At 35.5% G+C, this 27817-nt stretch overlaps 1 protein-coding gene across 2 annotated transcripts in view; it reads left to right on the plus strand.

The window, feature by feature from the left end:
* TINAG (tubulointerstitial nephritis antigen) overlaps window positions 1-27817 on the plus strand; it is an 83658-nt gene that overhangs the window by 26420 nt on the left and 29421 nt on the right. For both annotated transcript variants that reach the window (XM_045843274.1, XM_045843275.1), the window contains exons 5-9: window positions 185-308; window positions 8416-8566; window positions 10628-10808; window positions 12717-12762; window positions 18947-19070. In XM_045843274.1, the coding sequence (XP_045699230.1) occupies window positions 185-308; window positions 8416-8566; window positions 10628-10808; window positions 12717-12762; window positions 18947-19070 (626 nt within the window). The remainder of the gene's footprint in view (window positions 1-184; window positions 309-8415; window positions 8567-10627; window positions 10809-12716; window positions 12763-18946; window positions 19071-27817) is intronic.

Here is a 27817-nt window from a genome sequence, read left to right on the forward strand (position 1 = left end):
CCTTTTAAAACATATATAAATAGAAATTGGACATAACTAATCCTTTTTTGGGATGTCATTCAGATGATTTAAATGTACAAAATAAAAAATAATAGTAAACATTATAAAAGGGCATGGAATTTTCTTAGAAGGGTTATTGGGTTGCACTTGAAAAAATCTGACACATATGCTGCTTCTTCTATAGGCTCCTTTACCTGCAGTAAGTGATCTTCCAGAGTTTTTTGTTGCTTCTTATAAATGGCCTGGATGGACTCATGGCCCATTGGATCAAAAGAATTGTGCTGCATCATGGGCATTTTCCACTGCAAGTAATAACGTCATTTTAATTGCTTTCTTATACATTCTCCCTTTGTCTCTACATCCTGTAGCAGTAATTAAAAGGGTTGAAAATTTAGAATATTTAAACACTAACATTTGGTTAATTAAAATAAAGTCTTACTTTTACCAGAGAAAGCAACCTGAAAATTACGTAAAAATCAATTTTACTCTGACAGTTGGTCTGTAGGGCCTAATCTTAAGTAGAGAGTAAAGCAAAAGAGCAACAAAGAAAAGTTGCCAAATTTAAACAAATTTTGAGAATTAAGGCCAGATAATTAGAGGGGTATAAGGTTCCTTTTTTATGCATATTATAATACTAATATACACATATTCATGTAATTCTTAAACTCTTTTCTTTTTTTTTTAAGATTTTATTTATTTATTTTTAGAGAGGGAAAGGGGGGAGAGAGAGAGAGAGAGAGAGAGAAAGAGAGAGAGAGACATCAATGTGCAGTCTCTGGGAGTCATGGCCTGCCACCTAGGCATGTGCCCTGACTGGGAATTGAACCTGCGATGCCTGGTTCGCAGCCTGCGCTCAATCCACTGATCTACGCCAGCGAGGGCTTTTTTTAAAAAAAATATTTTAACTCTTTTCTTTTAAAAATATATTAAATTGGTAAACTAATTTGATATAAAGTAAGACCAGAGTTAACTGACAAAGGATTAAATGGGCTTAATCTCACGTTAGATAGAAACAAATATATAGGTTCTGAGTCTAAAGAAATATAACTGGTTTTCTCATATAAGTAATTTCTAATTAATGTTGTTTATTGTTCAAAAGTGTAACAGTGTATCTTTTATAGCTATTTTTGTATTAGTTCACAAGTCCAGTAAATCAGTACTCAGGTTAATACCAAGATTTGGTCTCCAAATAATCCTCAGAGGAGTATGCATTCCAGCAATTAAATTGACACTAACATAATGTTTATTGGCTGCTATCAAAGACCTTCATAAAACTGTGCTCTAAGCTTTAAAGGTAATTTCAAAAGAGCACTCAATACCAGTCTAAGCACCAAAAGCACTGTCAAATCAGTACATAGACTCTTAGAAGAGCCGGCTCTGAAGAATGGCATTCCTTGGGACAGAAAAGTGCTGATATCTTTTGTAAATATTATTACTTCATAGTATCAACTGGCTTGTTCTAGAAACAGTGCCATTAGCCAAGGTCGCCTCCTAAGTGGCTCCCTCTGTTAATGCTGTGCTACTGCCCACGCCCCCAGGATAAACACTCCTGGACTGTTGGATGCCTGTCCTCACTGTGGTAAAGATATACAGGGGGACCTCACTGAGTCCTGATGCAGATGGGTAGAAAGATGTTTAATCAGATAATTCATTTGTCATTTTATATTCATGTGGTTAATGTATTACACCTCCTAGGTGATATGTAAGAATTTTGCTTTAACTTCAGGTTAGACCAGTATTTCTGAAGATGTCTTAGGGAAGATGGTGGTGGTAAAATGCTGACAGTAAACTCACTAGGCTGATTTGGACAGTGTGTTTCAGGAACCCTAGGTCACCTACCCTCAGTAGGCCTCAGTGCAGGATTAAGTCTGCATTTGTCCCATATCTAACTCACCAAAACAACAGAGAGGAGTTTTCTGCACTTTTATGGTTTTAGAGGACACAGTTTCATATCCTGTGTGTTCACCATAGAAAACAAGGCTGATGCTATTTTTTTAAAGGGTTAAGTAAAGAAAAGAAGAAACTAGGTTATTGTAAAGATCTAGAAAATTCTATCAAGAAGCAGTAGTTAAAATAACAATAATCATCTTTTAAAGAAGCTAAAAGCTATAAAATGGAATAAATAGGACATTAACATATATACACATGTAAATAAAGAATTACTCAGTCACATCAAATCTGAGCATCATGCGAGCAGCTGAGGAGGTGAAGGAGCTGGAAATGGCAGCAGTGACACAACTACGGGCCAAAGTTGGAGACAGAGTGAAATAAGCAGAGAAAATAATAAAATGTGTTTCAGAGGTAAAGCCCAATAAAAGTTTTTATAAAGAGACTGAAAAATAATATGCTAAGCTGAGTCATTCTTTAATCTTCTGACCTTTTCTAAGTATTCTAGTGAATTTGGGTTAAACCTTCACTGAGGTTCAGACATGTCTATATAAAAGCAACATGTTGTATACCATCAGAATTTGAATTACTTATACTTTAATTGAAATTTCAGATTCATGGGGCTGGAAGGGATCTTCGAGGTCACCATTTTCAAGTCTTTGGTTTTATAAAAGAGGCACATATAGGTAAAGTGGTTTACCCAGAGCCAAAAGCCAAGCAGTAACAGAAATGATCCTGGAAGCCAGATTTTTGACTTCTTGAATATTGTTTTCTCTACATTGTAAAGTATATTCTGAGCTGAAGGACAGTTACAATAACATTTCAAAAATTTATATCTGATTCTGAACTTTTGTATAGGAAGTCAAAGCATCAAAAGATTTCAGTTTTCTTTTATGGAGAAGGGAATTATTTTATTGAGAATAGCAGAGGTGGCAGTATAATGTTATTTGCTTCTGTGAAATACATCCTAGCCAGATAATAGTTGGGATTGAGAAGGGAGGAGGAGGATATAGACTCAACACATGTTGAGCATCTGAAATGCTCCAGCATTTGTACCAGGGAATTGTGCATGTGCTGCAGTTACACAAAAACCATGTCTATACAGAAACACATATGTCGATGAATTATTTAAAATAAATTATTTTACAATGATTTAAAATTAGCATTTTGAGGGATTGTAGTACCCAGACAATTTTGATGAGCAAAAGCAACAACTTTTTCTGAGAAAATTGGTTGGTTGGATAGAAGAAAAGTTATGATTTTGATGTTTTTAATTAAAAGAGACTAAACATAAAAGGCAATGAATAAGTTCCTATCAATAATAACCTTAAATGTAAATGGATTAAATGCTCCAATCAAAAGACATAGAATAGCTGATTGGATAAGAAAACATGACCCACACATATGCTGCCTACAAGAGACCCAACTCAGGATAAAAGTCCTGCACAGGCTGAAAGTGAAGGACTTGAAACAAATTTTCCAAGCAAATGGACAGGAAAAAAAAGCCGGGGTAGCAATACTCATGTAGGACAAAATAGACTTCAAAAAAGGGCCATAAAGAGAGACCCAGAAGGTCATTTCATAATACTCAAGGGAAGAATCCACCAAGAAGACATAAATATTGTAAATATATATACACCCAACATAGGAGCACCCAAATACATAAAGAAAATCTTAGACGACTTTAAGAAAGATATTGACAGCAACACAATTATTGTGGGGGATTTTAACACCCCACTATCAAAAATGGACAGATCTTCCAAACAAAATATCAACAAAGATATTGTGGCATTGAACAATACCCTAGATGAAATGGGCTTTACGGATATATACAGGACCCTCCATCCCAAAGAAGATAAATACACATTCTTTTCAAATGTACATGGAACATTTTCAAAGATAGACCACATGATAGGACACAAAACAAGTCTCAACAATTTCAAAAAGATTGAAATCATACCAAGCATTTTCTCGGATCACAAGGGACTGAAGCTAGAAACCAACCCCAAGGGAAAAAACCCAAAACACTCAAAATCATGGAGATTAAATAGCATGCTATTAAACAATGAATGGTATTAGGGAAGAAATCAAAAGGTTTCTGGAAACAAATGAAAACGAACTCACAACAACCCAAAAGTTATGGGACACAGTGAAGGCAGTCCTGAGGCGGTGAGTCCTGTAGAGCGATACAGGCCCACCTAAAAAAGTTAGAAACATTTCAAACAAACAACCTAACCCTATGTCTACAAGAACTCAAGGAACAACAACAAAGACAGCCCAGAGCAGGTAGAAGGAAGGAAATAACCAAGATCAGAGCAGAATTAAATGACATAGAGACTAAAAGCACAATTCTAAGGATCAATGAATCCAAGAGCTGGTTCTTTGAAAAGATAAACAAAATCAAAAAGCCTTTAAGCAGACTCATCAAGAAAAAAAGAGAGAAGACCCAAATAAACACAATCAGAAATGAAAGAGGAGAGATTACAACTGATACCACAGAAATACAAAAGATTGTAAGAAATTACTACGAAGAACTGTATGCCAAAAATATTGAAAACCTAGATGAAATGGACAAATTTCTAGAAAAATATAATCTTCCAAAACTCAATGGAAAAGAAGCAGAAAGCCTGAACAGACCAATAACAGCAAAAGAAATTGAAGCAGTAATCAAAAAACTCCCAACACACAAAAGCCCTGGACCAGATGGTTTCATAGGAGAATTCTACAAAGCATTTAAGGAAGAACTAACCCCTATCCTTCAACAGACTATTTCAAAAAATCCAAGAAGATGGAAGACTCCCAAACTCTTTTTATGAGGCCAACATCATCCTAATGTCAAAACCAGATAAAGACACAACAAAGAAAGAAAATTTCAGGCCAATATTGCTGATGAACATTGACGCTAAAATCCTCAACAAAATACTGGCAAACCGCATCCAACAGTACATTAAAAAGATCATACACCATGACCAAGTCGGATTCATTCCAGGGATGCAAGGATGGTACAATATTCACAAATCAGTAAATGTAATACATCACGTAAACAAAAGCAAAGACAAAAACCATATGATCATATCAATAGATGCAGAAAAAGCATTTGGTAAGGTACAGCACCCATTCATGATAAAAACACTCAGCAAAGTAGAAATAGAGGGAGCATTCCTCAACATAATAAAGGCCATATATGAGAGACCTACAGCCAACATCATACTCAATGGGCAAAAATTAAAATCTTTTCCACTAAGATCAGGAAAAAGACAAGGCTGTCTATTTTCACCACTTCTATTCAATATAGTACTGGATGTTTTAGCCACAGCAATCAGACAGGAAAAAGAAATAAAAGGCATCCAAATCGGAAAGGAGGAAACAAAACTGTCACTGTTTGCAGATGACATGATAGTGTACATAGAAAATCCTATAGACTCCACCAAAAAACTGCTCAACCTAATAAATGAATTTGGCAAAACAGCGGGACACAAAGTCAATATCCAGAAATCAAAGGCATTTCTGTGCACCAACAATGAAACAGCAGTAGCAGAAATCAAGAAAAAAATCCCATTTGAAATAGCAAAAAGAAAAATAAAATACCTTTTATCTTAAAATAAAATAAACCTAACCAAAGAGGTAAAAGACTTGTATTCAGAAAACTACATAACACTGAGGAAAGAAATAAAGGAAGACACAAATGGAAACATATACCGTGTTCATGGACTAGAAGTATTAATATCAAAATGTCCATACTACCCAAAACAATTTACACATTCAATGCAATACCTATTAAAGTACCAATGGCTTATTTCACAGACATAGAACAAACACTTCAAAAATTTATATGGAATCATAAATGACCCCGAATAGCTGCTGCAATTTTGAGAAAGAAGAGTAAAGTAGGAGGGATCACAATACCTGACACTAAACTATACTACAAGGCCACCGTAATCAAAATAGCCTGGTACTGGCATAAAAACAGGCACATGGACCAATGGAACAGAACAGACAGCCCAGAAATCAACCCAAGTCTCTACAGTCAATTAATATTTGACAAAGGAAGCAGCAACATAAAATGGAATAAAAATAGCCTCTTCAACAAATGGTGTTGGGAGAACTGGACAGCTACGTGCAAAAAAAAAGAAACTCGAGCACCAACTTACACCTTATACAAAAATAAATTCAAGGTGGATAAAAGACTTAAATATAAACTGTGACACCATTAAAGTCCTAGAAGAGAACATAGGTAGGAAAATCTCAGATATTTCATGCAGAAACTTTTTTACTGACATGTCCCCTAGAGCAAGGGACATAAAGGAAAGAATAAACAAATGGGACCTCATCAAAATAAAAAGCTTCTGCACAGCTGAAGAAAACAGTATCAAAATAAAAAGAGAACCAACTGTATGGGAAAACATATTTGCCAATGATACCTCAGACAAGGGTTTAATCTCCAAAATATATAAAGAACTTACATGACTCCACTCTAAGACAAGTAACCCAATTAAAAAATGGGCAAAGGACTTGAACAGACACTTCTCCAAGGAGGACATACAGAAGATCCAAAGACACATGAAACAATGTTCAATATCACTAGCTCTCAGAGAGATGCACATTAAAACCACAATGAGATACCACTTCACACCAGTCAGAATGGCCATCATAAACAAAGCAACAAACAACAAGTGTTGGAGAGGTTGTGGAGAAAAGGGGACCCTAGTGCACTGCTGGTGGGACTGCAGACTGGTACAACCACTATGGAAAACACTGTGGAACTTCCTCAGAAAACTAAAAATGGATCTGCCTTTTGACCCAGCAATTCCACTGCTGGGACTCTATCCTAAGAATACTAAAACACCAATTCAAAAGAACCTATGCATCCCAATGTTCATAGCAGCACAATTTACAATAGCTAGATGCTGGAAGCAACCAAGATGCCCATCAGTAAATGAATGGATCAAAAAACTATGGTACATTTACACAGTGGAATTCTATGCAGCAGAAAGAAAGAAGGAGCTCCTACCCTTTGCAACAGCATGGATGGAGCTGGAAAGCATTATGCTAAGTGAAATAAGCCAGGCAGTGAAAGACAAATACCATATGATCTCACCTTTAACAGGAACCTAAACAACAAAACAAAGAAACAAGCAAAATATAACCAAAGACACTGAAATAGGGGACAGACTGACAGTGACCAGAGGGGAGAGAAGAGGGAATTTCAGGGGAGACTGGGTAGGGTTTACAGGAACAAATTTAAAGGACACATGGACAAAAGCTAGGGGGAGGGTGGTAATGGGAGGGAAGTGGGGAGCGATGGGTGGGTGGGCTGGAATGGGAGTAAAAGGGAGAAAACTGTACTTGAACAATGATTAAAATAAAATTTTTAAAAAATGAAGGAATAATAAACTTTTTTTAAAGTCTGAAAAAAAAATAAAAGAGGCTAAACATCAAGACTGAGACTATACTGGATGACGACAATCTGTACCAAAATGGCACCCACCCCAGTTTTTTTTTGTGATCTTATTACTCATACTAGTTTATCATGGGAGCATGATCAAAATGAAAACATGCATAGTTTTCTGCTACTGATTGATTAGTATGACTGTCTTGTTTCTTGTTCATCATTATAATGTCTAGTGCTTACCACAGCTGTCATCTTAGTAGGTGGTCAGTAAATATATGTTTGGGAAAGAGATGAATTGATGAACAGCAACCATGCTGTGAAATTATTTAAACAGAAGAATGTAAGGTTCAATCATAAAAGGCATATATATCTATATATCTATATATCTATATATCTATATATCTGTGTGTGTATACATATACATATATGTGTGTATACATATATATGTATGTATGTATATATATGTGTATATATTCAGAGTCTACTGAAATAAGATTAAGATCATGATTTTCAAGAATATAATACACATAAGAAAAGTGTGCTATATAGCTTTTGAATGTTTTATAAGATAGATTCATATTACCTGGATAATTTAAGAATGGTCTCTTGGGCAATTAAACTGGGTATCAGTTTAAATACCAAAAATTCAGTGTTTTCCAATACATCAGATTAACATAGATGAATTTCCAATTAATATTTCTATGATAAGTGTTTCTGATTTCCTTAGTTGCATTAATTTAAAAAATATACACTTATTCATGACTATATGTAAGGTACTGTTCTAGGTGCAGGAGCTACAAATGTAAGTAACATATAGCTCTGGCCCTAAAGCCACTTGACTGATTTCTTAATGAAGAATTCAGAGGTATATGGAACATGAAAGAAACAAGGAAGTAGAAAAGTCTTTGAAGTTGATAAGACAATGGATAATACCAAAATCAGATAAAAACTATGACTGGAATTATAATATAGTTAACTTATTAGAATATGTAAATATATTAATGATATTTTTGCCTTAATTTTAAATTACACAAAGTTTAGAAGACAGGTTTAGGGTTCAAAATAAAAAGGGATATGGAAATTATTAGAAATATCATATGCCATTTTAATATTAACCAATATTTTATTTGAAACAGGTGTGGCCGCTGACCGAATAGCAATTCAGTCTAAGGGGCGATACACAGCCAATCTGTCTCCTCAGAATTTGATTTCTTGCTGTGCCAAGAACCGCCATGGCTGCAACAGTGGAAGCATCGATAGGGCTTGGTGGTACCTGAGAAAACGTGGGTAAATAGCTGCCCAATATGTATTTCTAAGAGTCTTATGAGGGCTGCTTAGGGTTAGAATAAAGAAAAAAATATATATATTTCAAAGTTTTAAAAAAATGCACAAATGTATATGCTAAATCTATATAAATATATGTTATATTTGGTATCTAGTGGGTTTATAAGTTATTGGAAACAATTATTTAAAGAATGTCTACTTCCTAGCTACATTAATAGAAAGATTCAAGTAAGCCCTGCCTTCTTGTTTCTATGAGCCAAATGGCTCTACTGAATCCCCATGGAGTGAATATAGTAATTGATATCATTGATACTTCCACTGAACCTTTGAGTTACCCAACTATATGAGTAGATAATGTCAGGTAAGTTAGATTAAGAATCAGATGAATAAAATAAAGGAGTAATTTACAGTTGCCTCAGTTCATCAATATCATTAACTGTCTGCGTCCCATTTGACAAGAAAAGGCAGGTTGCATTGCTTTACTCTCAAGTGCTCTGATAATCCACATAGCACTCTCATGTCTACTTTGAGAGCTCATCCACTTAAGAGCTGAGGTCTTTGGCTAAGTAAACTGTAGATGATAACTAGTAGTATACATATGTACTGCTCATCTTTTATTTCCTTGTCCAGTCAGTGCTCTGCAGCTGCTATAGCACAGACATGTGCTGTGAAAAAGTGGGTGTCAGATATTGATGAGTGGTAATAAATTAAAAAAAAAAGTTTCTTTCATATTTCTTATGTTTTGCCTACTAAGGCAGTACTTAGAATGGACAACTTGGACTGATACCTTCCTCGCATACTAGTGCTTGTTTAGCTTCTGTTTTGTACTATGATAAAAATTAAAGCCCTTTAGGAGGTTCATAAAAGTGATCATTGAGACCCAACTAAGTTTCATTGTATTAGTCTGCTTAGGTTGACATAAGATAGCATAGACTGGATGTCTTAAACAGTAGGAGTTAATTTCTCACAGTTCTAGGGGCTGAGAAGCCCAAGACCAAGGTGTAGCCAATTCAGTTCTTGGAGAGAGCCCTCTCCCTGGCTTACTGCCTCTCTGTGTTCTCACTGGACGGAGAGGGAGTTCTCCTGTCCATATATGGACACTGATTCCATTATAATTCCATAATGAGCCCCAACCTCATTACCCCATTGAAAGCTCATTATCTCCTAAAGGTCCCATCTTCAGATACCATGGCACTGGGGATTAGGGCTGTAACATGTGATTTTGGGGGTGACACAATTCAATGGAAAACACTCATTATCCCATTTAAGGAAAGATTTTTTTTTGAAGCAGTTGGTGTTTTCAGTGACTCTGCTTTCATTATGCTCGTTGCCTAGATTTTTTTACTCTCATGAACACTTTTGAATTTTCTTGACCCAATCTTATTATATAATCTTATAGCCAATTCTATTGTTTCATTTTTTACCATCTGCTTCTTTATTCAATGAGCAAAATAATTTGTACGTTTTTATGTTCAATTTCAAAATTTGAGATTAAAATTGTTTATCTTTTGTGTAATATCTGATAATTTTTGACTTTATTAACTTTAAATATCAAATTAACATATAGTATTTCTCCAAGTATCATGAACTACAGACATATAATAGTTGAAGTCATAGGAGAGGGTATCTATAACTTAATAAAAATATAAAAATATCCTCAATTATAAAACATAATTTATCAGAATACTCCATCTAAATATAATAAAATTTATTGTCTTTTTTACATTAAATTTGCCTCTTCTACATTGTAATTATAGATGCAGAATGAAGAAGTACTTCCTCTATTAATATTACCACAGATTTTATTGATAGTCACTTTTCATCTCCAGAAAATTCTATAATGTAGATAGAATTACTTATTTAAGTGGATTAAAGCAAGATTTAAAAAATTATAATGAAGAAATAAGAGGGGGTGGGGGAGAATGTAATATCAGTGAACTGCTCTTTTAGAATCAAAGTTACATATGTGAGTAAACAGAATTTAATTCAGTAAAATTGCATTTGGATAGGATATTATAGCATTTTCCTAAATATTATTTTTACCTTTTTGCTTATTCCTCGTAGACTGGTATCCCATGCATGCTACCCACTTTTCAAGGACCAAAATGCTACCGGTAATGTCTGTGCCATGGCAAGCAGGTCTGATGGGCGGGGAAAACGGCATGCCACAAAGCCATGTCCCAACATCATTGAGAAATCTAATAGGATCTACCAATGCTCTCCTCCATACAGAGTCTCTTCCAATGTAAGTCTAAATGGCACGGATTAATAGTGGTTAACTTGTTCAAAATCTATAGCCCTGCTGTTATTAAAACTATTTAAGAACTATTTAAAATGATAAAATTCTAAGATAATGCTATGATTTGAGGTATAATTTTTTGATGTTCTTAAAGTGCTCATTAAAGACTTCCAATTTGGTTATGATTTCTGATCTTTGTAATATTAGCAGTATAAATGATTGGCTTACATTTAAAAATGTCCATGGAACTAGAGTTTTTAAATTATGTTTTAATTAATTAATATACTTTACAAGTAAAAGCTAAATCAAACCCCTTTTTGCTGACATTTCAGTTGTTGTAGTAGCTCATTTTATAATTTTTTGCCTTACTCCACAAAATAATTAAGGTAGCTGCAATGGGAAGAAGACACCCTTGGATTCCAGTTTGTCATATCAAAATCACTGGCAAATTTTACTCTGTCATATCAGTGCTACCCAAACCTTGTCACTTTCAGAATGTCTGGACCTTCACTGTCTTCCAGTTACCTGTAGAATATGGTCCAGTATTCTTATGATGACACAAAGGATTTCATGATTTGGTTCTGACTACTGTTTTTGCAGACTCTTGTCTGGCCAGCATCTACCCCTCTACCCACCCATAATGCACCTGATTTAAGGACTACTGTCTGCTTCCTAGGTATACCATGTTCTTTCATGCTTCTATAATTAGCCAAGTGATGATTCTTCTTACCCAAATGGTTATCCCACCTATTTTCATCTGGTAAAATCCCACATGTCTCAAGGTCCAGGTCAAAACTTGATCTTCCCTGTGAGGTTTTCTTGACTTCTAGGTAACATTAATTTCTCTTTCTTTTTTGTGTCTATGGTACTTTGAGCTTGTCTCTATAACAGAACTTATCAGTTCATTGTGTTACTGTCTATTCCACCAAACATAAAAACATTGAGGATAGGTTCAGGGTCAATATTTGTTACTATCCTGGTTTCCTGTGGTATATACTCTGTGATACATGTGCATAGAAGTATGAATGAATGCATAACCTGGCTCTTTACTAAGGGCTGCATTACACATTGGGTAGCAACATTTGTGTGCTAAATCTACACTAAGGAAGTTTGCTAAGCATGCATCTGGTATTGCTCCTGTGATCAAAAGAATGGACATGGCACTAATCACCAATAATTAACCATGGTTTTATTTTTTAAAAGATATTATTTATTTATTTTTAGACAGAAGATAAGGGAAGGAGAAATAGAGGGACAGAAACATCAACGTGTGGTTGCCTCTCATACTCTCCTGACTAGGGACCTGGCCCGCAACCCAGGCATGCCCTTTGACTGGTAATCAAACCAGCAACCCTTTGGTTCGCAGGCTGGAACTCAATCCACTGAGCCACACCAGCCAGGGCAAAACATGGTTTTAACTTAATTATTTTTTTAAAGATTTTTATTTATTTATTTTTAGGGAGAGAAGGGAGGGGAGAGAGAGAGAGAGAGAGAGAAACATCAATGTGCGGTTGCTGGGGGTTATGGCCTGCAACCCAGGAATGTACCCTGGCTGGGAATCGAACCGGGGACACTTTGGTTCCCAGCCTGCGCTCAATCCACTGAGCTACGCCAGCCAGGGCTAACTTAATTATTTTTTGTCACCCTAAGAAACTATCATATTTTCTCTCCATTCCAAAATTATTATCAGTGTTAAAGTCAGTGAAATAAATGGGTGCATCTTGTTTTAACAACTTTATCAGTGGGGCATTTTACATGTGAGTATTTCAAAGCATGATTAAAGGTAAGCTGTCAAGGCACACTGGGTTGTGCAGTCACTCCTAAGCTGATTGTACAACATTTAACAGACACCAGACAATGGACCTAGTGTGCTCTGATAACAGTGACCATGCTCAATTATATTATTCCTTCTAGGAAACTGAAATAATGAAAGAAATCATACACAATGGACCAGTTCAAGGTAAGCTTGGATGAAATATGGTTGCATGATACCCATTCCTTTAATTAACATTACATTTTAGTTCATGTAAAAGGAACTTAATAAAAGAAAGAAAATTTTTACTTTCAGAGAATTCCTAAGGGTTCAACAGTTAGTTTTAAGGTCAGTGCAATCATGGAAAAATATGCTCACTTAATAACTTCATTAGGTGCATTTTATTTTAAGAAAATAGATTCACCCATAAATTGAATTCCTAAATATTCATGACACATTTGATGAAAGTCTGCTAAATCTTTCCAAAGTGATCATGAACCCAGCAGACAGTCAAACATGAAACACTAAGCGATGAGCTCATTTAATTGTTTGGTCATATTTAAAAATCATACATAGTGTTAGAAATTTTCTTACCTTCAGTTTAAATGGATCAGATAATGAATTGCAAAAAATCAAGGTATTGCAGTAGAAATAAAGTATCTACTTTTCTTTTTCTATAAACTCAAAATAAACCAAGTAAGCCAGTATGATTTTGTGTTTTATAAAAGGCTGTCTATTTTTTATCAATTTTCTAAACATGTAATGGATAGTAAATAAATAATAAATTAAAAAATAAAATATTTACTGTACATTGACTGATTTTTAAGATATCACCTCTGATATGTAGTTCCTCTGCTTATTTAATTTTACTTTGCACCAATTGCACAGCTAAAGATACAGTCACAGCATCTATTCTCTACCAAACCTTGCCCCAAAGAGCACAGAAACACACATCTAGAAGGCTCAAAATGGAAATTCAGGTTGTGAACATTGAAGGGTCCAGAATATATTATCAGTGTAGTAGGTTAAACCAAATACATTTATATTAAGCAAAGAAATTTAAATAAACCTAAACTTAAATGTAAAACATTTGATGTATATCTAAGGAACTGTTGGCTAGTTTTTGTTTTTGAAGTGCTGAATGCTGACCTAATTAGTACTGATTCAATATCCAGCAGTAACCATGGATTTTTGTGTTGGAATAATTAGTGTTTATTGTTATCACCACTGAACATTTATTGAAAAACTGAAGCTTACACTAAACACATCCTGAACCATGTTTAATTTAAAAAACCTGGGACCTTACACAAAATCTAGAACAAATGAATAGAAATACTTTTTCTTCCTTACATTTGTGTCATTTTTGTTGGCTGTTATAAGAAAAGAGCAATTCGTGTGTAATTTAAATATATACTTCAGGGAGTGGAGTTTGTGTGACAAATTTGAAAGAGTACAGGCATTTGAACTCAAGGATGAATTCAAAAATCCAACTTTGATATTTGCTACTTAAATGACTTTGGGCAAGCTATTTAACCTCTCTGAATCTTCACTTAATTATTACTTTCATAAGTTCTCTCTCTCTGTCTCTCCCCTCTGTCAAGAGATACTTGAATCATTATTATTTAAAACTGAAAACACTTTAGGTTTTTTATGGTCATATACTTAAATGATTGTGAATTTCACCTAACTAGGAAAAAATAGATACAATTTCAAAATAATAAATTGAAATGCAAAGTATTCAACAACCACTGAACAATGTTTATGAGAACCTCTCTCCTGCCAGCCTGAGCCAGGAGCAAAAGACAGAGTTGCCGTGAAGGCAGGCTTCATCCTGCATGTGGTAATTCTGTATGTTTGCTGCAGTTTTCCAAAAATAAAATTGCACTGCAGTACTTTGAATAGTTTGATGTTTGTGGGTTCATCAAGTCTGTTTTGGTGCCCAAAACTGAAGGAAAAAGCCACTCTCAAGTTTATTGTGATAACTTCTCACCCATTTTTCTTTAGTTGACAGTGTTTTTCAGAAATGAAAAGTGTATTTTATTCATGGTGGTTACGAGAGAGTTGGGACAAGCTAAAGAAGCCTGTGGTTCTATAGAAGAGGAAAATCACTAGCAAATTCTCCCATTTTTGTAAATGCTGATTGACTCTTCTTTCTGTAGATGCAATGTGATTGTTTGCCCATTGTTGCCTGGCCAACATTGTGCACTTCTCCTGCCTCAATGCAAAAGGACATAAAAGGCAGCAGAGTGCTGAATAAATAACACTATGTGCATTCTTCTAAAATATGTAGAACTAAAAATAAGTTTAGGTTATGGAAAGAGAACAAAAGCAAAGATCTTCATAGAATACAGTTATATAAATTCTTAAAAACCTATGGGAATATGTTTTAAAGTTGATAAAAAAGTAATGTTTTGAGAATATTTGAACAGCATCAGGAAAGGTATGGAACATTAGAAAGTTTTATTTGACTTTGGAGTAGAAGCTTCATTTTAGCCAGTGACTTTAGCTCCTGTTTTATTGAAAATGCATGTTAAACTGAGATAAACAAGCATTTTACACAGTTGGGAGATAGACAAACATTGTATGTAGTTATGAAGGTATACTTATCTTGCGGCTCACATCTTCTAGAAGAGATGTTTAAAGTCTTCACCTTGAATTACCCAAGCCCTTCAACAAAGTGTACAATGCAGAAAAGAAGTAATCTAGGTGAGGGCAAAAAGTATAAGCTTTTACTTTCCAAAGGACACAACATTGCCTTAGCTCTTCAGAGCTGAGAGGATGAAATTCTTTTGCCAAGAGTTTCCTTTTTATTATTAGCTCACTAAAGGAAAATTTGTATTTATTTCTAAGGATTAGGGACAATTACTTTAAGCCCAGTTTACCCTTCACTGCTAGCTTAATTGGAGTTTTAAGAGGCTTCTGGTGAAGTATAATGTTAATAGAAAAATTGCAAATCATTAGCCAAGTGTGGTGGTTCTTCATGGCAAGAAACTCAACTCCTTGTTAGGGGTGTCCAAACTTTTGGCATCCCTGGCCCACACTGGAAGGAGAACAGTTGTCTTGGGCCACACATTAAATATACAAATACTAAGAAAAACAAAAAGAATCTCAATGTTTTAAGTAAATTTGTGATTTTGTGTGAGGCCTCATTCATAGCCATCCTGGGCCACATGGGGCCCATGGGCTGCGGCTTGGACACCCCTGCTGATAATAGTGCCTCTATCAATTAAGAATAGATAGTATTTCAAGGGTATAATGATAATGTCTACTTAACTACTACTCAAACAACAAAAGTTCTTATTAGAGAATAAGAAAGTATTGCTGCCACATATAAGTGATATCATAGGGTACTTGTTTTCTCTGACTGGCTTATTTCACTTAGCAAAATACTCTCTAAATAAATGAACAAACAAAATAGAAACAGATTAATAGATATAGAAACAGACTGACAGCTGTCAGGGGAGGAGGCTGGGTGAAAAAGGCAAAAGGATTAAGCAAAAAGCCCTCTAAAACTCAGACACAGACAACAAACAGTGTGGTGATTACCAGAAGGAAAGTCGGGGTGAGGTAATGGAGGGTAAGTCATTACTTGACTTGGAGTAGTGAACCCACAATATCATATACAGATGATGTATTATAGAATTGTCCACCTGAAATAATTTTATTAACCAATGTCACCCCAATAAATTCTATTAAAAAAGGAAATATTGCAACCAATTACATTAAGCAGAAATTGGAATTAGGCTATATTAAAAATTCCCTCCTTAAATTCTACTCCTGGGGAACTTCCAGTCAAGATGGGTGGTGTAGGCAGACATGATTCTCCTCTTTGCACAATGACATCAAAATTACAACTAAAATATAGAACAACTATCACTCAGAAACATAAGAAATCAAGTTGAATGGAAGTCCTATACTACAGAATTAAAGAAACCACATCCATCCAAACTGGTAGGAGGGGCACAGATGCAGAATGGGCTAGTCCCACACCCACATGTGGTGGATAAAAATTTGGGAGGGTATTTCAGGAACCAGGAGTCCCAGCCCCACACCAAGTCACACAGCCCAGGGTTCCAGTGCCAAGAAGGTAACTCCCCACAACTTTGGGAATTGAGTTGGTGGAAGAAACTTCTGGAGCCCCAAGCAGTTCCTCTTATAGAATCCCCACACTGATACATCTACTCAGACTGCTGGAGCTCAGTCTCCAGAGCTGTGGTGGCAGCTTAAAGGGCATCAGTGGCATACTGGGAGAGGCTGAACTGTCTCTTGGGATGAGCAGAGGCCATTATCCCTTTTCTGAGTCCTCCCCCCCACAGAACCATGGGACCAGCAAGCTGGTGTTCCATTTGAGACTGCATCAACCTGGCTAACACTATTTGATCCACCTTGGAGATCCTCAGAGACTCCGTGCCACCCAGCTTCTGGGCCCACTCAAGCTGCATTTCCATATGAATTGCTAGTCTTGGCTCATATTGCAAAACTTCCTAAAACCCATCAAATAAACAACAACCCCAGGCCTGGCACTAGCAACAGCAAGCCTAGATTCACAGGTTAGCTTTGCTTGGGAATCTCCAATCCCAGCACTAGTAGCAGCCATCTCAGATTGCTTTATCAATCAGGCAGGGTGGCCACAGGCAAAATACAGGTGAGGGCTGACCTTGTCCTACACCACCCAGGAAACCCCAGAGCCAGTGAACCCAGTGGATAACTACAGATCATGATAGAGCACCACCACCCTGCCCCTGCACAGCTGATCCTCCACAGAGGGTGGAGGTTGGTGGTCAGTGATCACAGCCAGTCCTTGAAGCTGACTGGCCTGGGTGAATCCCTCCCATTGATCTGCTAACAGCAACCAAGGTCAACTATAAGAAGAGGGTGTACTCAGCCCAAGGGTACACCTGGAGTACCCAGCTTGGGTGATAGGGGAGTCTGTGCCACTGGATCCTACAGTGCATCTACTACATTAGGCCACACTACCAAGATACAGAGTCAAAGCATCTCTACCTAATACATAGAAACAAACACAGGGAGGCTGCCAAAATGATGAGACAAAGAAACATGGCCCAAATGAAAGGACAGATTAAAACTCCAGAAAGAACTAAACAAAATGGAGGTGAACAATGTCAGATGCACAATTCAAAACACTGGTAATAAGGATGCTCAAGGAACTCAGTGAGGATCTCAGCAGCATAAAAAAACCCAGGCATAAATGATCGATATACCAATGGAAATAAAGAACAATTTACAGGGAATCAACAGTAAAATGGATGAAGCCAAGAACCAAAGTAATGATATGGAACATAGGGAAGCAAAAAACACCCAATCAGAACAACAAGAAAAAAGAGTCCACAAAAACAGGATAGTGTAAGCAGCCTTTGAGACAGGTTCAAGTGTTCCAGCATTCACATTATAGAGGTACCAGAAGGAGTAGAGAAAGAGCAAGAAATTAGAAATCTATTTAAAAAAATAATGAAAGAAAAGTTCCCTAATTTGGTGAATGAAATAGACATTCAAGTTCAGGAAGCACGGAGTCCCAAACAAGATGGATGCAAAGAGGTCCACTCCAAGACACATCATAATTAAAATGCCAAAGGTTAAAAATAAAGAGAGAATCCTAAAAGCAGCAAGTGAAAAGAAGTTAGTTGCCTACAGGGGATTTCTCATATGACTGTTAGATGATTTCTCAAAAGAATCTTTGCAGGCCAGGAGGGATTGGCAAGAAATATTCAAGGTCATGAAGAGCAGGGACCTACAGCCAAGATTGTTCTAGCCAGTAAAACTATTATTTAGAGTCGAAGGGCAGGAAAAGAGCTTCCTAGACAAGAAAAACTAAAGGAGTTCATCATTACCAAACCATTATTATATGAAATGTTAAAGGAACTTATTTAAGAAAAAGAGAAAGATCAAAACTATGAAAATAAAATTACAAAAATACATATTGATCAACAATTGAATCTAAGAAAACAAACTAAACAAACAAAAAGAACAGAGACAGAATCATGGATACAGAGAACTTTTTGATGGTTGTCAGATAAGTGTGGGGTATAGGGGAATGGGTGAAGAGGTGAGGGGATTAAGAAGTACAAATATGTAATTACAGAACAGCTATGGGGATGTAAAGTACAGTGTAGGAAATGGAGTAGCCAAGGAACTATACACAGGACTGGTGGACTAGAACAATGGTGGGGGTATTGCCTGGGGAAGTGGAGGTGCTAGGTGGAAGGGTCAAAGGGGGAAAATCAGGACAACTGTAATAGCATAATCACTAAAATATTATTTAAAAAAATTCTTCTCCTGACAATTTACCCATTTACTCTTTCATGATAATTTCTAGAGGTTTTTAAATACTACATTTTAACCATATCATTTTACCTCTTGAATTTTGTTTTAGCCATCATGCAAGTCCATGAGGATTTCTTCCATTATAAGTCAGGGATTTACAGACATGTCACCAGCACAAATAAAGAATCAGAAAAATATCGAAAGCTTCGGACACATGCAGTCAAACTCACTGGGTAAGGCAGTTTAAAATCTTCATTTAATGCTTTTGGGAAATGAAATTAGTTTCCCTTTATACTCAAGAATCTGATACAAATTTAAAATGATCTAATCCTTAACAGTCCTTAGTCATTATTTTAAAGTTCAGCTCAGTGAAAGGATCACTTTAAATTCTGAGGAATGATTATTCCCTGCCTCTCACTTACTTATAAGTGTGTCCTAAGAATCTGTTCCAAGGACAAGGGAAATATATTAGTTCAATGACGTATTTTACCTATGCATACTTGAAGGAAGGATAGAAGTCCAAAATGTGTTAGAATTTGGTGAAAACGTTTTAAATAAAGTTACAAATAGTAAAGATTAAGCAGGAAGAGAGGGTAGAGTCACCTTTAAGTAATATAAAATTATTTTTTATATTTATGTGAGAATTGTGAAATTAATATTTATCAAAATTGCAAGTAAAATATGTGCAGTCCTGAATTGGCAAGAAACAAGCTCAAAATTAGGTTACATTTCGATAGTTAAGTAATTTCATAAATAGACCCCACTCAGAAAGAGTGTGGCCCTCGAGGTTGCTTTTCTGTGCCTTCCCATGTCATTCTGGCTGCCCACCCGGCAAGTGTTTTCTCATAATGCCTCACTCCAATTCAATGAAACGCTACAGGAAAGACATTTGGGATTTTTTTTTTGGTTCTGTTTTCATCCCAGACTCTCACTTTGCTCATCTTGCTTAATATGGTAAATATCTTCAATCCTAGTGAATATGTGCTTCCTGTTTAAGTTTGATTGAACCTGTACAAAAACCACCTCTGCTGCAACCTAATTGTTAGCTTCTCCTTACTGATCTTTGAAACTCTCTGAGTCAGTTCTAAGGTACGTTATCATGTACAATGTCTCCTTCATCGTCATGCCTCTTTATGTGAAATGCTCTCATATTTCCATTATAAAATCACTATATTTTATTGAATCTAGGATACTACTGATTTTTGGCTTTTCTTGATTTCAAGGATGTGAAAATATGTGCATCTTAGAATTGAAATATATTTGAAGTTAATGCAGGATATTAAAAAAACTACAGGTGAGGGAAACAAAGATAATTTCACTATTCAGTGATAATCTTGCTTAAGAGTTTGGAATAAATATATAGCTTTAGAGAAAGATGGCGAGATAGATAACTAGATATATTTTATAGGAAAATGAGAATACTAAAGTACTTAAAGTTTTATGGCAAGGACAGTTTTGCTAACATTTTTATTAGGAGCACAGAAGAATGCCAGTTTTTCTGTATTCCTGTACCCATTGGGCATTTCACTTTTCCATTTAGTCATATTAAATTTCTGAAGTCATTATAAACATTTGGTGAAAAGTATATCATGAGAGTCTCTCTGTGTTCCTCTCTCTGTTGGTGAAAATTTAGAGAGACAAAAATAGAAAGATCATATAAGTTAACTGCATTTAAAAATGCTAACAATCCCATTAATTTTACTTGAATTTAATGAAATATAGTAAAATAATGTGAAATAAGATATTTTTGATTCTTTAACATAAGAGATACTAGTTTCTAAAGGAACCCTTTATACTTAAGAAAAAATATATTAGAAGAATTAGTGATTGGAGTAATAATTCATTTTTAGCTTCATATTCAATTTTAGATTATATTGATTTGTTTACAGACAAGATGAGGAAATTCACCATTCTTATACTTCTTCCCACCTTAACTCCTTTCATACCTTATATTATTAGTAATATTATTTTTACATATTAAGTGATTACAAAATTTGCATTCTTCTCTGAAATCATAATATACATGGTTTATAATTTCTTACATATTAATGGAATTACTGATAAGCAAACACCTTCTGACCTTGAGTTTCATTTTTATTAAATATTTTAGTGAGTGAATTTCATTTTTAATCAAGAGGGGCTCTCTTTTAATGCCTGTGGTCTCTAATGTCTTGAAAATTTGAGAAAGTGTTTCCTTTCTATTCAGGAATAACTTTAATAAGTATAAAATCCTGGGACTACAGAACCTTTAAACCTTTGTAGATAATGCTCAAGGGTTTCTGAGTCTGGGTTTTCCTGCAGAAAAATCTCTGCTCAACCAGAGATGTTTTTGTCTCTTTATAAGTTACATGACCCTTTCTACTCAAATACTCATATTAAGCTTTCTTTTATCCTTGAATTAGCTATATTCACTTTTAAAAAGTATATATTATTCATAGCTGGATCCTCTATATGCTATTTCACATTTTAATATTTTATTATAATTCTTTATTATTTCATTGTATATGATTTTTCTTCACTCTGTCCCATCTATCCTTGAATGTTTATTGGAGTATTTGGTATTGATTCTCCAAAGAGCTTTTGTCTCTGAAATGTTTATTTTTTAAATTTTTTCCCTTCCCTTTATTTCGGTTGCCTTTTAAGGTCTTTGACCTGTATTCAGAGACTCATGTCTATAATTTCTTGCATCTATGTCTGATTTCTCCAGTTTTCCTGAATATTTCCTAGTCTTTATGTATCTTTTGCCTGATTAAAAAAAAAAATCCTCTAATCTATGCATTTCACCTTCTGTCCCTTCCCTTTCCCAGTCCATTTCCTCTACTACTTTGACCCCAGCTCTCCCTCATCCCCACACATACTTTCAGTAAATTACTCCATTCTATCTGATGTCCCATTTAACTATTCCTTTTCTCCTTGATTCTCACGCTCCCTTTGTTATTTTGTTAAAATATCATGGTGATTCATTATAATTATTCACACATACCTGGACTCCCCTGTCCTTGCTTGATTCATCATATTGGCTTAGCAAAATCTCAAGCCTGGTTAAATGTAAATCAGCCTATTTTGTACCTGTAGCTGTGCATCTGAGCAAAGCCAGAAAAACTACATAACTATGCTGGTTTCACTTTTTATTATAACCACAAATTATTTAATACTATCGGCAATTATATTCTAGATTTTTATTCTGTTTATTGTTCCACTCCCAGTGATTATCTCAAAACCTTTCATTTTGTTTTGAGTCTCTAATACCTCTACCCTTGTTCTCTTAGTTGATAACTTTGAGTTCTATTTCACACACACACACACACACACACACACACACACACACACACACACACAAAGATTAAAGCAATCAGAAATAACTTCCAGTATCAGACATGCCATCTCTCAGCATATATCCTCTCTTACCTTTTTCCACTTCTTACATAAAGCATCCATGGTCTTACCTAAATGCTTCTTGAGTTAGACACCAACCCTTTCCATTATTTAAGAATAAGCAGAAGAGATTTTGCCTTTCTCTTCTTTGTAATCAACCTTATTTCTATCAACATACATGCATGCCATTATTTCTCAGATATTGTAAAAATAAAAACTTTCACTTGCCACAGTCCTAGTTGGTGTAGCTCAATGGATGGAGCATGGGCTGGGAACCAAAGTGTCGCAGGTTTGATTCCCAGCCAGGGTACATGCATGGGTTGTAGGCCATGACCCCCAGCAACCGCACATTGATATTTCTCTCTCTCTATCTCCCTCCCTTCCCTCTCTATAAATAAATAAAAATCTTAAAAAAAAACAAAAAAAATCTTTCACTTGCCTCCACTTCTTCCATACTCTGTTCATGCTGTTTCTTTGCAGTAAACTCATACAAGATTTGTCAGTACTTACTTCACTGTTCTTCACTGTACTTACATCAGTGCTCCTCCACCCATTTTTCTTAAACCCCTCCAGTCATTTTTATTTCCTTGCTCCTCTTTGTAAAAATATCAATTTCAAGGTTATTAATGACCACCACATTACCATATTTATCAGTCCGAATGCAGACCTACTCATCTTTTTCTGATGGTTTTTCTTTTCTGACTGTGATTTTCAGTGTCCTTTGCCAGTTTTTATTTTATTTTTATTTTCCTGTACTCCTTTATTTCTTAATGTTGGAGTGCCCCAGACTCAGTTCTTGGTCCTTTTCTCCCTTCTATTCTCACCCATTCTCTGATGAACTCACCAGTCTCTGAGTTCATCCGGCTTTAAGAATCATCTAAAACCTGACACCAACTGAGTTTATAACTCTAGCCCAGATCTCTCTCCTGAACTCAGACTCATACATTCCACAGCCTACTGACATCACCACTTGGATACCTAATAGATGGCTCAGATTTAGCACTTCCAAACTGAACTCCTGATTTCTGCCTTTACACCTGCTGAACAACATCAATTTTCTCCAGCTTACTTGATGATCATATCCTTTCATGTGCCCTGGCTAGAAGCCATGAAATTTTTCTTGAAATTTGTTTCCTTGCAACTCACTTTCAGTGTGTCAGAAACTATTGTTTCAACTTATATCCAAAATCTAATCACTTTTTACTATAGAAACTACTACCACTCTTGCTTGAATTACCATTACCCAATATTTTGTACCTGGATTCCTTAAGTAGCTTCTAACACATCTTCCTACATTTATATTTGCCCTCAAAAGCCTCTTCTACAGAGAAATAAGAGTGTTCCTCCTACAATACTAGTCAGACTTTGTTACTCCTTTGCTCAGAACCCTACCCTACTTTCCCATTTCCTTCAGAGTAAAACCCAAGGTCCTTACCATGGCCCACAAAGGCCTACATGATCTGAGGATGTCCCTAAGTCTACCTGTCTACACCCTCATCAGCTTTCTGAGCTCAGTTTCTACTCACCTATGCTGTGTTTTCCCTGCTCTAGTAGCCCTTTGATGTTTCAGGAACCCACACCTCAGGGTCTTTCTTTCTGCCTAAAATGCTCTTTTTATCAGACATCTGATTTCTTGGTTTCCATGTCTCCACTGTGTACATGCTTAGACTTCATCTGCTCAGTGTAGCTTTGCTGACTGTCTTATTTAATGTGGCTCCCTGCCCTCCTCTCCAGCACTTGTGATGCCTGTTACAGGATCTATTAGTTTTTATGACAACTATCATTTTCTAACATACATTTAACTTCATTAGCTTTGTATGTTCATTGTATATTTTCTGTCTCCCCTACTGGAATGAAGCTCCATGAGGACAGGTGTCTGTATTATTCACTAATGTAGCCAAACCACCTAATGCAATGCTGATCTATAAAACACTTAATGTGTTTTTTAGTCAAATAATGATTTTTTTCAGCATATGCTCTATGCTAGTTCTCATTTGGTACTCATCTTTAAATGGGTCAGATTTTTGTTGGAAGTAGAGTGTGGAGAAGTTGCAGGAGAGTGCGGAAGCTCTCCTCAGATTTGACCGAAGTATGCAATTCTAGGACCCATTCTCGCTAATTCAACTTTTCCCTTAGGGCATAGCCTGGAGCATTTAGTGGGACTCATCATCCATCTCTTGTACCTACCTTTGCTATTATGTGCTATTCTTTACATTTTTTTTCTTTGCTTCAGCTTGCTTTATCTTTTAACCATTGGTCTTGGAGGGTTGGCCAGGACTTTAGCAACCCAATGGGCTTCCAGTGGGATTTCTTCTTCAGCAGACCTCCCATGGATAGTCTGGGAACAGACTGACATAGTCCAGCTGCCATGGCCTTCTCATGGCCCTCATTCTAAAGATCCTGAGAGAATATTTCTGGACTGTCTTGCATACTTTTAAGGGCAAACTTTTCCTCTTCAGGTTGGAGGTGGAGGTGGAAGGCTGTAGTGAGTGTTGTTTCTTAGCATCTCCCTTTGCTTTGGTAGAGAACAAAATGTGATTTTCTGTTATTCCTCAATTATTTGGAATTATAGCTGTTTGCTTGGTACCCTAAAGATAAAGGTATTGAGGTTTTACAATTTATTTTTTGTTTTTTTTTTAATTCTTAATTGTTTAGTGACTTTTCAGGAAGACAAGTGGAATAAAAATGCCTTATACTACCACTGTAACTAAAAATTCACCTCTATTTCATTTTTCTTCAGTTTGAAAGTTCCATTGTTTCTAAACCTTTCCTTCATATGTATGTTTCATTACCAATTTTTGTCTTCTTTGATGACATCCTTGATTGGAAAATTTTTTCTACCATATACTTGGTTATTGAAATAATTTTTGCTGTCATTCAGAGAACACTGAAAATGCCAACATTGATGTGGACTCTCCCTTGATTTATTAGAACCGATCATTTACCATCTCTACCACTTATTCAGCCACACTGGTTGTTATTGTCATTCTATTCCTAAATTTGTTTATGCTGGGGTTGTACAAGATATGAATGTATTTATACTGAATTACTCTGACACTGCTTGTGTTCCATGTTCAATGTGCCAGTTGCAGTAGTGTTTTTGCTTTTATAAACTTCTAGAAAATTGAGATCTTTATAAATTTATACCATGTGTGACAATTAACTAGGCTATCCCTGACAAATTTAATTTTGGAACATATATTTATTTTTTATAAGTACTTTAGGTCACCTGGGCATTATTAGGTGCTCTGGAGCAGTAGATTTTAATTCATTTTTCCATTAGTAATTCCTGATTTGGTAATTACTGCATGCCTAAAATTAATGCATCAGTGCATTAGAGAGTAACCAAATAGCCCAAGTAAGTTAATGTTCCTTTTCAAGGAGTTTAATATACTCTCATGAAATACCTTAAAAATTTATTGCCATACATTCTATTTGCTGCCCTTTCTTTAGAAGACAAAGCTATTAGATTTAACTTACTTGAATAAATGAATTTAAACTTCTATCCAGTGCCCAGCACTTGGGGATAGAAGGAGGATTACTACGTAGTTGTGCTTTTAAGGAGCTTAGGTAATGAGGCAGACAGACTCATAACCGACTCCAGTATAATATAACAAACACTGCATATTTCCATATATAAAGGACAGGGTTGTAGTAGGCAGATAAAAATTTGTAGTGCTTTTCTTTGCTCCTAATAACCTTATTTTACTCTTCTCTTTCCAAAACCTCTGTTTATCTCAATTATGAATACTATATTTATAAAAGCATTTAATTGAATATAAATGTTATATTTTGAGGCTGGCATTATTTTATATACCAATAATAAGAAAATATTACCACTTAAAGAAACTCCATTGATTTTTAGATAGCTCTCAATTTTATAGATATTAAAATATGCAGGAAAAGAGGGAAGAAGGGAGGGAATTTCAGGGGAAAAGGGGAAGGGTTTACAGGAACAAGTATAAAGGACACATGGACAAAAACTAGGGGTGGGTAGAAATGGGAGGGAGGTGAGGAGGGCTGGGCAGGTGGGCTGGGATGGGAGTAAAAGATAGAAAATTGTACTTGAACAAAAATTAAAATAAAATTTAAAAAAATATGCAGGAAAAATGTGTCTTGCAATAAAAAAATATGGTATTGAGGTATTTGTCCTAACCAGTGTTCTCTATACTATGGTTCTATTCCAGTGATATCTCCATGTCTATCACAGTTACCCAGCATCTCCACCCACAAAAGGTTCTGAGCTTTTTTTTAATCCTTAAGTCAGAAGTTGATAATACAGTGCATTAATGCCATTTACTTTTGCATATAATTTTCAGGAATCATCACTAGAACTTGAATTTTAATAACCTATCAGTTATACATTTTAGAAAATTGTAAGAAATAATTGGGATAAACAATGGATTTTCTTAATATTGTTATCCCTGCTTGTGAAACAAAATTTTATTGAGGACATAGTCTATGTATTACAAAAAGAGAATAGTAAAATAATTTTAGAAAATATTTTTGCCATTGTTTGATCATATTTCATGTGAAAGTTTATTTATTTAACATGTTTTCATTGAGTACATATATATGCCAAGTGCTCTCTTAGGTGCTCGAGATACATCAGTGAACAAAATAGATGCAGATCCTGATCCTCATCAAATGTATATTCTACTAATTGATACATAGCTGTTAGACAATTCAAACTGTGTTTTATAAGGACCAGAGTTTGGGCACTAAACTTTGTGTGTATATCTGATGTCAAAAATACCCACTTTCTACCTGTAAGTATTGTGTAGTGACTCAAAGAGGAGACACGCCATTGTAAACTGGAAGCTGGAAGGAAAGCAAACATGAAAAACACCCGGTTAAAGAATAACAAAGATCTTTTTTTCAAGAAGGTTGTGGGTGATAATTACCAGGTTTTTAAATTAAATTGAATACCCCTAAATACATTTTTAAATGCTGCAAAGTGACAGAAACGAAGCGTATTTCCAATGAGTGACTGAGAGGACATCTGGTTGGAGCGAGTCATCTAAAATTCAAGTCAGAGATTTATGTAAACTTTGATACAAATCTATCATATGACTTAAAATGGGGCACAAATAGAATGATTTCTAAGTTTTTTTATATATATTAAACAAATATGAAAGGAGAACCCATGGTGTTCCTGGTACTGTGATAATAGGTGGAGTGAGAAAAATAAAACGGTAGACCTTGACCTCACAGTGGAACTAGATATTAAACAAAAACACCTAAAAATGTAAAGTTATCATACCTTATGAAAGCAGTAAGAGGGCATATTATATTTGATCTAGACTTTAGTATCTGAGCAAGGTCCCTGAGGAACAAAGTCTGAGCTGAGATTTATGGGGTGTTTAGAAACAGGCAAAGGGAACAGCTTGTGTAAAGCATCTTAGGTCAGAGGGATGTGAAGTGTTGTGTGAACACAGTGCTGTGATTGCTGAATCTCAGATGGCAAGGACTCGTAGGCCACTTTACAGAATTTAGTCAAGCATGTTAAGCATTTGATTAAGGATGCTGAAAACAAAAAGAAGTCATGAAAATTTTTAAATAGAATGACAGACTATACTTTCTTTGTATTACTTTAAAAGATTGT

This window comes from Phyllostomus hastatus, unplaced genomic scaffold, assembly GCF_019186645.2.
Source record: "Phyllostomus hastatus isolate PE091 unplaced genomic scaffold, TTU_PhHast_1.1 phas_contig_40, whole genome shotgun sequence".
In the NCBI taxonomy this organism is placed as follows: Eukaryota; Metazoa; Chordata; class Mammalia; order Chiroptera; family Phyllostomidae; genus Phyllostomus; species Phyllostomus hastatus.